Source organism: Tuber melanosporum (assembly GCF_000151645.1).
Source record: "Tuber melanosporum whole genome shotgun sequence assembly, scaffold_9, strain Mel28".
Classification (NCBI taxonomy): Eukaryota; Fungi; Ascomycota; class Pezizomycetes; order Pezizales; family Tuberaceae; genus Tuber; species Tuber melanosporum.
In genome coordinates, this window is record NW_003299139.1 from 1,029,116 (window position 1) to 1,040,630 (window position 11,515).

The 11,515-nt window shown below is 48.4% G+C and overlaps 4 protein-coding genes; 2 read left to right on the forward strand and 2 right to left on the reverse strand.

The window, feature by feature from the left end:
• Positions 1 to 1,987: 1,987 nt before the first annotated feature.
• GSTUM_00011748001 (uncharacterized protein) lies at positions 1,988 to 3,390 on the reverse strand (the record flags this gene model as incomplete). The annotated part of the gene is made up of 4 exons (XM_002842111.1): positions 1,988 to 2,666; positions 2,728 to 2,858; positions 2,938 to 3,011; positions 3,075 to 3,390. The coding sequence occupies 4 exons, from the start codon at positions 3,388 to 3,390 to the stop codon at positions 1,988 to 1,990; spliced, it is 1,200 nt and encodes a 399-aa protein (XP_002842157.1).
• A 464-nt stretch (positions 3,391 to 3,854) lies between these two features.
• GSTUM_00011749001 (uncharacterized protein) lies at positions 3,855 to 6,368 on the forward strand (the record flags this gene model as incomplete). The annotated part of the gene is made up of 4 exons (XM_002842112.1): positions 3,855 to 4,096; positions 4,168 to 4,264; positions 4,354 to 5,730; positions 5,790 to 6,368. 4 exons carry the CDS (start codon positions 3,855 to 3,857, stop codon positions 6,366 to 6,368), a joined length of 2,295 nt encoding a protein of 764 aa, XP_002842158.1.
• Positions 6,369 to 6,416: 48 nt separating this feature from the next.
• Positions 6,417 to 7,760, reverse strand: GSTUM_00011750001 (uncharacterized protein; the record flags this gene model as incomplete). XM_002842113.2 has 1 exon in its annotated part: positions 6,417 to 7,760. The coding sequence occupies one exon, from the start codon at positions 7,758 to 7,760 to the stop codon at positions 7,527 to 7,529; it is 234 nt and encodes a 77-aa protein (XP_002842159.1). The 3' UTR covers positions 6,417 to 7,526.
• Positions 7,761 to 9,860: 2,100 nt separating this feature from the next.
• GSTUM_00011751001 (uncharacterized protein) lies at positions 9,861 to 11,229 on the forward strand. XM_002842114.2 has 1 exon: positions 9,861 to 11,229. Exon 1 carries the CDS (start codon positions 10,300 to 10,302, stop codon positions 11,212 to 11,214), a length of 915 nt encoding a protein of 304 aa, XP_002842160.1. The 5' UTR covers positions 9,861 to 10,299; the 3' UTR covers positions 11,215 to 11,229.
• Positions 11,230 to 11,515: the final 286 nt, after the last annotated feature.

Here is an 11,515-nt window from a genome sequence, read left to right on the forward strand (position 1 = left end):
GCCGGCCCTTGACTGTCGGGCCATGGGAACCGGCCGATAATGTGGTGAAGGAGGTTCTTCGTTGCATTGCTATACCGGAGAAATTCTCTGGATCCTGGATGGACTTGGAGTGGATCATTGGTGTATAAATCGTCAATTAGGTCTATCAACTCCAGTATACCTCCCCGCCAACATCCACCAGGTCTTAGGAATTTCCCAAGCGTTTATCTAAGGGGCAATCAACCTCGCACCGAAAGCAGAGCATAGGGATCGGGGTAGATAAACTCCATGTAAGGCCTGACACAAAGGAGTCATACCACCTTCCCAGAATACCAAAAGCTAGAGAGATCGGCTGCCACGGGTGGACGGCTGTTGGGCCGACATGGGTATTGGCCGGCGCGCGGGTGAGGTTGCGGTGGGGCTGACAGTGATTCGCCGGGCTGGCGGCCGTGATGATGATTCTGCCCCGAGCATTGGGTTGAAAGGCAAGGTAGGGAAACGTCCTCGTTATAGGGCCTTCTAGTATCTTGGAATGCGGAGTGTACGGGCTCCCGTAGAACTTGCTGGGCTTGTGGCTGGCTTGCTTGGCAGCTCTAATTGGCAGCTCTAATTCTCCTTTGAGATTTACCAGATGCGAGTGACTCCTTGTGATTAAAATGAGTCCGCCCCCCCCCCCCCCCCCCGGAATACCTATTAATATCTTGCTTTCCCACAATATGTGAAAAAACGCACGACCCACTCTAAATCCCACTTGAGCTAACACCTCCCATGTGGTGGAAACCCCAGGAAAAACAATGGGGGGAGGTTGAAAAAATTGAGGAAGCTCCATATATGATATCCTCCGCACAAGTACTATCCCCCCTCCCCGTATAAAAACCAAATTCCAATAGCCTATCACTCATCGCCACTAACTCGTCACACTTACCGGTCCCCATAGCCCCCCAGAGGGCCCCCCCCGCAGACTTTGGTGGAAACCGATAGTCCACTACCAGTTACCTTCAGTGCTCTGAATGTTACCGTAGAACGATGTCTCCCTTTGTCTGCCCCACCGCCCCCGCCGAAAAAACTGTACCATCTAATACCCCGGGGCCAGGTAGACTTCGAATCATGGCACCGTCCAGTTTGGGCTCCCCGTCAGCACCTCCAGACAGGTGCCACCACTGGATTATACAAAGTATGAGATTATACCCCCTCCATATAAAGTTATCCACAAACAAGCAAACACACCAATTTCTCGACGATCCCTTCCCTACGCTATTTACGTACGCGGGGTCTCCAATCGATATAAGTTAAATAGCGCAAGGGAGCCATCCCCTCTTCAAAGAAAACCACTCATATCGTGACTTATTCCGCGCCCCCTCGTCCCGCAATCGCATGGTATCCGAACCTCGAAAACGGTACAGGATGTCATAACTAACGGATTTAAATGTTATATCGCTGCATGATACCATTAGAACCATTCCCGTGGATCGTTTCAGGGCCTGTGCCCGGCAACGTCCGGCAAAGGGGGGACCACAAGAACCAGTCTATGTGTATATGATCTAGGGAGGACGCATACAAGCGGCTCCACAAGTCGTTTTTTCTTTGAGAGAGATCTGGCCTTCTAGGGCTCCATATGTTTAGGTCTATCATGTGTGGAGATATTGGCACCCACATGGGATTGATCTTCTGTGATGTTTATACACACATTGAGAACTTGCCAATAAACAAACGGGTTGGCTTTGATTGAACGGCAATTTAACAGGACTTACGGAGCCTGATACAGGCACCGGTTCGGCGCTACGGAGTGCCGTGGAGCAAGGCATAAATCAAAAGGTCCACAAATTAGATTTTATCGAGTGAGTTATTATGATCAAGAGTTCTTGATAAGAAATGGCAATCACAAGTGGCCCACTTGAACAGGCCACGCAGGAGTTCGAGGTTCCCAATTTAAATAGTAATATAGTATATAACAAACTTTTGCTAATTCTCATCCACCGAGAGTATTCGCCAATGTTTCAGGAGCATCTCAAGTAAACACTTTAACACCTTTCCCCTTCTGAGCAAGAATGCTCCTTGCCCACTCTCCCGCACTCACAAGCCTCTTCCCCTCAATTTTAATTCCCTCGGCACTAATCCACCCTCCTCCCTTTTTGCATTTCACAATCATGGTTTCGTACAAATCCTCGCCGTTTCTCACGGTCAAGTGTCTGAAAGTGCCCGGTCGGACCACCTTTCCCTTCCGCTCCATCTCCGGGCATTCAAAAACGCTCACACCAGATAATATAGCACGCTTCCTTCGCTCCAATTCTGGTTCCTCGATGGAAGAAAGCTTACACCATACCGTATTGAGCGTACCGCAGCGACTCTCTATTTCTTCTGCATTCTGTGATTTCCAGTCGATCCTTGCGTGTATCTCTGGGTCTATTTTAGGTGCAAGTGAAGGTTTGTAATCGTTCTCTACCGGATCCAGCGGAGGGAAGAATAGGCCCCGACGGAGTGTTTCTACAAGCAGTTCCGCTCCATGGGAGGCAAGTGTGTCGTGGAGGGCCTGATACCGAGTTTTAGGGGGAACGTTGATCGGTGGATTTGTCTGCAGAAGAATTGCTCCGTGATCAAATTTCACAGGGTGTAGGGTCTGGACACTAACACCAGTTATGGGTTGCTGGTCGAGGAGAGTATGATAGATTGGGGCCGCGCCGCGGTACCTAGATAACCTGCGTTAGAAACAGCTGCTGACAAGCCGGTCAATTTCTAGCGTAAACTTACATAGGGAGTAGTGAAGGGTGGACGTTTAGTCCACCATACTTCGCATCCATGATTAACCGAGCGGGTATGAAGATGCCAAAGGAGACGGCAATCAGCATGTTAATCTTCTCGCCGAAGATATTATCTGGAAGCTCTTTCACGGTGAGCCTTCACGTTTACATGCGCTGAATAGCCGTAAGGCTAAAGACAAAATTTGTAGGGATTAAATACATTCCAATCGCTCTCAAAGTTGTAAATCTCATGGCGAGGGAGAGAAAGAGACTCGGCCAGAGATTTGACCGGAACTATTACCCCCGCAACAATTAATCAAACCCATCACCTAAAGCGAGCGGACTCAAGTGACGAACCCTCTCTAATAGTCTTCATGCCACGACCTGATCTTTTGTCTCCGAGAGTAAGAACATCTATTGAGCGGATAAGGTCGCCATTTGAAAGGTGCTCATTGTGAAGGGCCTTGAGTGAGGTTGCGCTGAAATGGTCTGACCCACAGAAGAGAATTCTCAGCGGTTCTTGTGTGGGAGACTCTGTAGAAACAGAGCGGCAATGAGCGGGCAAAGTCCATCGGGGAAGAATAGGAAAGGTTCCAGTAGAGAACAAATGTAGACGGGCACGACGACGAGTGTGTCCGCCGAAAGAGACCAGTGACCCAAGAAGAGACCGCATCGTGCCGAAGATGGGGAATAGACTGAGAATTATATATGGCGGCACTGGAGGCTCAGATTTATTTCAATAGTGCAGGACCCTCTTTTTCAGCCCCCAAGATATAATATTAAGTGATGTCGAAACGATGGCACTAGAGTTTGAAGTAAATTATTATGATGGTGGGACAAAGGATAAACGCCGATAAGAGCCCTCAGCCACATCCCGGGGCAAAAGCATGTTACTGTGGCGCCCCTAACATCTTTTTAATGTGTGGTTCTAACCTACAGGAACAGCCGGCAGCCAGGTACCAACCCTTTTGTGCAACACCACAATCGAATCACAAGCCGGGTATGATTATGATAATATTATCAACTCCATTATCATTATCGCCTCGATAACCGCACCAAAGCTCGAACCCCGTCTTCCTCATTCGGGGGTGTTCACCTTAAACCTTCTCTAAACCTCCAAATGTGCCATCCTCTCCCATGACCTCCTCGAATCCTGCGAATCCTCTCCCAGCTCCTCTTCCTCCGCCCTCATCGCTCGTTCCAACCGTCTCCCCCGCTACCCTATCTTCGCTTGCCATCTACAACCCATCGCTTGGCCCGACAGACGAAACTGTCCATGATCAGATCGTATTCTATACTTCCCGACGTGGAAATGCCGTAACAGCCAATGACAGATTGCGTCAGATAGGACTAGCTCAGGGCGTCGTGGAGTTTGCCCGGTAAGCTTAGGTCTCTACTTCCATCGTTGAGCTCTACTCACAGCTAATGTTCGAGCTCCTACACGTGCCAGCGGCTTTTCTAAGACTCAAAATCTCAGCTCTGTCGAGACAGAGAAGTCTAGGATAGTTACTCTGGAGATTGAGGAACCTGGTTGGTGGATTCTAGCTGTTGGTCTTTTCTCTTCGCGTTCCTCCCCCATGCAACCTCCTCCCAACTCTTCTATTATGCATGATCACCCGATCTAACCAACCCATAGCAAATCGATCTCACAGTCATCCATAACCCCTCAACATACCCCCCTACAATCAAGTATACTTCTCAGGAAGTTTCTCCTCCAGCACTATTGCTGGCTGACATTCGGCAAGCTTACGACCAATTCCACTTTCATTATGGCTCCCTTGCCTCAAATCTTGCTCGCCTCGGGAGATCAGCGTTCTGCAAACGACTCGAGAAGTTCTGGCTACGTTGGGCATGGGGGAGATGGGAGGTGATGCTTCATGCATCACCGGCAACGGGAATATTGGGTGGTGGTGGAGGTATAAAGATGGCTGGTGGAAGGCCAGGTAAAGAAATGGGAAATGAGGAAAGAGAATTCCTAAAGGGGTGGGCCGATAAAGGGAAATCGAAAGGATTAGTGGACCTGGTAGCCTCCAGGTTTGGTGAGCCCCCGGAAGAAGCCAAAAACACCAAAGGGAGTGAAAGCCGCAGCGGTTTTTGGTTTTGGAACAGCTCAAACAAGCCTTCAACTCCATCGACTGCTACGAAAAAAGGCCAGCAAGGACCAGCTTTCATTATGCCACAGGATGGATGTATCCTCCCTGGAACGGGGGCGCTGGACTGCCGGTCCATAAGGGATGTAGCTATTTACTTGAGCGAGCTCTATCAATATGGCGAAGAAACCTTTTCTCGACCAAGTGCGAGTTCCCGGCAAAGAAAAACTCGTAACAGGCCCAAGGCACCAGCCAAGGATGGTTCTGAGGGGAGTCCCCCACGAACAAACATTTTAATTGCCAGACCTGCAAGAGCAGAGCCGGAAGCCGCGTCATCCCCCTCAGAGCTAGTCGCCAGCGTGGCCATAGATAAGTCTGTCGAAGGTGGAGGACCCCCCAGAGGGGCACACGGGACCTCCTCCTCCCAGATAGCACAAGAGTCATCCAACAAGAAGCAAAGCCCCAGTAATACCAATGCAAAAATATTGAACCTGCTTACATTTGGATGGAGCGGGGGCTCAACGCCAGGGAGGGGTACTCGGACCACAGGCACAGATTCTATCACCTCATCCCCTGCGCCCTCGTCCCGCACACCTTCACCTGCACCAATGAAAGTTGTGGATCCCCAGGCAATTGAGGAGACTGACGGGCCTGCTGGTAGGATGAAGGATGAAAACCCCAAAAGAGCTAGGTTTGTAATTGGCTTTATGGGTGACTTGGATGTGGAGGATTTGGACGAAACCGAATCTGGGGGGAGAATTACAAGCAGAACTATTTGGGCCACAAGAAGTACCACAAAAAATGAATCGGATGAGCAAGCTCGAGGCGATATTACACTAGATGAAGGTCTCGGAAGAAGAAGTAGCGAGACACCTACTATTAAGCAAGCCAATTTAGAAGAGCTCAGAATTGTCATATACGCAGTACTTCCCATTCACCCTTCATAACCCCTCATTCCCCTTACTAAGTACATTTTGCACAGAACCATCCTTTTATTCTCGCTTTCATATTTGAAAATTCCACCCGACACCTAACCTCGCCGTCATTTTATCGAACCATACATCACCAACTCGCACCGCTCCATGAACCAATGTTGAAAATTTCTCCTCTTGGTGAACCCAAGCTATCGCTCAAGGTCCCAGGCTTATTATCCCCAATCCTCAAACCGCCTTATGATATCTTGTACAACCCAAAGACAAGGACAATTCATTGCACCCTCCCGCCCATCCCTGAACCAGCATTGGAGCAAGCCAATCCAGGAGCTGGGGCCGGGTGGACCAGAGCAGACGCTTTCCATGTTCACGCCCTGATCTTGGGAATATTGAGTGAAACAACAGGTGATAGGTTGGAAAGGGAAAGGAGTGTGCGGAGTACAAAAGGCTGGTGGGTAAACTGGATGAGACTCGATGGTGGGGTGGAAGGGATTGCGGTTCGAAGAGCCGGTGAAAATAAGGCAGCAGACGCTGCAGCAGGGCTAGTCGGTGCCAGTGGCACAAGAGCGGGAGCGGGAGGGATCGATATTAGGAACTACTTTGAGGGATTGGTCCGCGGTGCCAAGTAAGGAGGGATACCTGTTCCTGTTGCTTTGACATTCTCATTAATAGTACGATTACTTATTCCTTTCCCCCTCCACGCGTATGTATACTTTTCGTAGTGTTGTTTTCCCGGAAAAAAAAATTTTGGATTCACGAATTCTTATTTTCCCATTTTTTTATTCCACTCGGTGCCAGACGCAGCTGTCGGTCGAGCCTTCGTGTCCCTGTACTGGTAGGAGTGACAATAAAGCGAGTGACGCAGAACCACTATGGGTTTCGCGCGCGACAGGGTTCACTCAAATCCCGCCCAAGTTTCAGGCCGGACAGCAGATCTTTTTCAGACCGTTATTTTGCTGAGATGTCTCTTGTACCCCCAATCCACCTAGAGTACTTGCATCAAATCACCCATCCATCTGCCCGTGATGCGTGATGAAGCGACTGAAGAGCTGGTCCAGGCTGACCTAGAATGATGGATGGTATGATACTAGCACAGGCCAGGAGCGGTGGGCAATTGGCCCGCACGTAACACTGAGCTACAAGAAGAAAAAACACACGGATGCAACTTTCAGCAAGCATAGAAAAAGGGAGGAGGTCCTTATACTCGAGTACTCCTTCCCAATCACCGAGTCAAGTCAAGTAAAGTGAGTGGGATGCAAGTTGTTTGGTTGATATTTTGTTTTTTTCTCACCCACCCGCCTGCCATGCGGGACGGACGGTAGACTACGGCACGGGAGACGAGACGAGACGAAACGATACGATAGGCAGATCAGTCAACCTATCATACATGACGCGAATGACGACGATAAAATAGGGATTCGAGAGGGGTGTTTAAATTTATCTGAACAAAGATGTGGAAATCCTCTTGGGTATCCATGCATGGGTGTGTATCCTAGAGTTAGGAAGTTACGTACGGGTGATAATACCTAGTGTACGTTGTGAACTGTGGTGACGGGGAGGGAAGAAAAAAAGCTGGCAACTGTCGAACGCAATGATGGGTTCATCGTAGTGTGGTATAATAATATCGCATCGGTGGGATCGATTGATTGACCGATCAAGTGGGTTCTGGCTGGGGCCCTATATAACTTTATATTCCCTCTTGGCCGGTATGATACGGTACGGTAGATGATGGATTGGTGTCCCAGCTAGCTATGATAGATGCCCCCACTTCCATTTCCCCGATTGGTTCAATGGGTGGCCGAGTATGATGGCATTTTGAAGTTCTCGATAAATAGAAGATTCGATATTCGCATGCGAGCCGCTGTGCGTGGCGAGGAATGGACACAAGTGCCATAACTATCATACCGCATAGACCAACGTAGTTGTCGATTACAGTACCATAGAGCCTTCCCCCCCCCCTCTCTCCAGCAGATTCTCCAGCGGATATCCCAGCTGGGCCGTTCGAGTACCGCATCATACATAAGTGCTCAGGTCTATCACAACAATCAACCAGGTCACCCAACCCGCAATCCCCACCGCGAACAATTCCCCACAATTACGATATATCATACCGTACAATACCGTACGATAGATAGATAACTCGAGCATACCATCTTCAGGCCGACGCATTCCTCCCATTCCAACCCTGCACCGAATCGGGAATCCATGATGTGATGAAAAAGTCAACGAGTGGCCATAATCACCATCCCTTCCCCGTGCCGTACATATATATTATATATATATATATATATATATATACTTGTATCATATAATACTGTACTGTGCAGTACTAGAGTGGGTATCATAGGTATGCATAGCAAAGAAGCAGACGGTTCAAAAATACAATATATATATATATATATCGCGGTACCAAAGCCGATTTCGATGGAGAAGAAGAAGAAGAAGAAGAAGAAGAAAGGAAACGATCCCAGCGACCGATGATGATGATGGGGAGGAGAGCCAGCCGGTTTTCGTCCGTCCGTTCGTTCGTCACAATTGATCAGAGAGTTATTGTTTGTGGGGGTCTCTACAGTACGCAATGCGGGTGATATGGGTATGTACGAGTATACTACTGTAGGAATGCGGGGAAGAAGAAGGAGGGGGTGGGGGGGGAATGGAATGATAAATGAGAGTTTTTTTTTTTTTTGTGATGAGGGGTGTGTGTGACTTTTGCGATTTCTTCTTCTTCTTCTTCTTCACCTACCCTTAATGGTGGTGGTGGTGGTGGGGGGGAGAAGATCTTGGAATGATCAACTTAGATTCCTTATCGTGTTTTGGAAGATGTATCGTACGTAGGTAGGATAAGTCTAGTATAGTTATCATAGATGTGGTGACGTTTTCGTGGATGTTTCTGGGGCGGGGTCTTGGCTGTGGTTGCAGAGCCGCACCGGGTTTCATACCTTACTGTAAAGTACAGTACAGTAAGGTGGGAAGGATCCAAGACAGTTTCACCAATCATCACTCGATTTCGGAGAAATGTTGAAGAAAGACTTTTTCCCCCTCTTACAAAAAAAAAAAAAAAAGCCCCCCAATATCTCAGCTCGACTTGAGATATAATAATGTGCCGTACTGCGCGAGTACTGTACAATACTCATCGATTTATGATACGATAGGTACGTTATTCTCGCCAAATTAAAGCGCCCCCCCGACGCCGGAACGCCACCATTGCTACTTGTACCATCTTCAGCCCTGTCCAGCGCACGCGAGAAGGAAATTTACAGATACCGTAAGATTGTTGTTACAGTACGTGTATCATGCAAGAAAACAAATCCCTTTCCAAGGTACATAAGCCGCCCTCGATACAAGTACAGTACCCAATCGGATGTGCCATCCGAATGGACTACGGTATCGTACCGGACTCGAGAGAGAGAAAGAGAGAAGGAGAGAGAGAGCAAGCCAGCGAGTGAACCCTCACTTCAAGCCGGTCTCTGTACCACTACACTACAGTGCAGAGCAGACAAACATCCACCTTCCATTCCCCGTTACGCAATCAGCGGATGTAAAACATTCCGCACTGTAAATTTACAGTAAATTTACTCGTACGTGACCGACTGACTGACTGACTGAAGGATTTACACCGCTCGGTACGACAACTAAAAAAAAAGAACCCCGTGCGAAGAAGACCTGCCCGATCATTTCCAAAACCATGGCTCACAAGAACAGGAAATCTGCGCTCCATGTACTCGTACAGTACGAGTATGTAGGGGGGGGGGGATACTCAAAAAAAAAGCAAAGTTATAATAAAAGAAGGAAGCAAAAGTAGTACGCCCGCCTGCCCAATAAGTCACGAGGAAAAGTTTTTTTCTTGCCTCCCCCCCCCCCCCTCTGAAAATTGGGTTTTTCCAAGGAATCCCCCCTCCCCTCATTTGGGGGGGAAGGGGTTGGGTGGGATCATAAGTCCATGTTTGTTTGAAACATTTTTCCTTCGAATGACCAGTTATGACCATCTGCCAATTATTTTCCCCACTTTTTCCCCACACATACACACACACGCACGTATACTCGTACTCGTATATCCCCCTTTCCCGGCGGGGCCGGGGGAGTGGTTTGACTATCATACGGGTTCCGACAATGGGGGAAAAGAAGAAAGAAAAAGATCAATGACGATTTCCATTCACTACTACACGAGAGAGGAAAAACGGCGGAGAAAGGGATGGATGTTTTAACGACGGGGTCATATCATAGGTAACTTTGTCCAAATCGCTAACATACACACACGTACTCGTACGTGCATACATACGTGAAACGCACAGTCAACACGATATGGTAAAGTTTGTGGGAAATGTGATTGTCGATGGGCTGGTCTTTCTCTCTCTCTCTCCCTTTCGCCATCATCACTTTTATTTGTTTATAAGTCTACAGCTTTGTCGTTCGCTCGCTCCACTTGGATCCAGTTATGCATGTTCCTCTCATTTCCCGGTTTTCCCATCGGACAGCGAGACGCACACGGCTTCCACTGTGGAAGAGCTCCGCCCGCTCTGTACGAGTAAAAGAGGATGACGGAGACGCCGGCCGGAATGTATGATGAGTTACAACTCACCTTCACTACGAGTAATTACTCGAGTCGTATATCATTCAATGGAAAGCCGCATAACCGGCGGCGCTACTGTAGGAAGTAAACTGTGTACGAGTGAGTACTGTACAGTACATAACTTGATGCCGCACACACCAGTTTTCTTTTCTCCCTTCCTCCTCCTCTTCCAACCCGACCCTTCTCTCCCGTCCCTCCCACCATTCACGAGTGACAACACCAGGGGTTATGTCTGGTTACCGCTCATGCACTCACACACCTACAGTATGATACTCGAGTACCATATTTCTACACGGGACACGCGCATAGGGACTCGAGTATTATTATTATTATCATCATTATCATTCCTCCCTCAACTCACTTCACTTTTTCCACGTCCCAACAGGAGCGCCGCTGTACCCGCTGGGAGGGGGGAAAAAAAAACCAAAACCTATCCATCACAAGGTGGTGCTAGTGCGGTAAAACGGTACTGTACTCTAAACCCGAACGTGATGATTACTGTATACACGAGCATTTGTGTGTGCAATCTTACCGGTTATGTGTCCCATGCCCTGGTTCCCCACAACCCCTTGCTTTTTTCTTCTTCTTTACTTCCCCGCGTTTTTGATTTTGAAGAAACGGGTCGAAAGGGGGACCCGGCAACCCATGGTAGTGGACCGGTGCTTCAAGGATTGTTGGTTACTGTACGAGCACCCTTCTGGGGAAGGGATGATCATGATGGAGATATCATAGTTCAGGTTAGGAAATGGGGGCGTGATGATGATGGGTGCCAACCCACTCGAGAGTATCTTCTTGGGGGGCCAAAATGGATCCTTGTATTGCCTCGTGGTGGAGGTTATCATACCCTACTCGTAGGGTATTGTGCCGGACAAGGGGATTACGGTAGTCTACTTGTGTATGTATGAATTGTTGTACGAGTACTCTATGTGTTTGAAGTGCGTGTGTGTGATATCTCGTTTTGGATTAATTATAGAGGGTTTACAAGCAAGGGGGAAAAACAACATTCCCAAATTTAATGATATCGCACACCACATCTCTAGCGACGGGGAGATGCGCCTATCAAGGATGGAGAGAGGAAAAAAGTTTGGAGAGAAGAAGAAGAAGAAAGGAATTTTCAAACGGTACCGTATCAGAAGCCGAGAGAAGAAAAAGGAAAAACAAAAAAGTCTCCACACACACCCCACCACCTACCTCAAAGTACAAGTT

Excerpts from the sequence above, each read along its gene's own strand:
- GSTUM_00011751001 (XM_002842114.2), top strand. The coding sequence starts at position 10,300 with ATGATGAGTTACAACTCACCTTCACTACGAGTAATTACTCGAGTCGTA.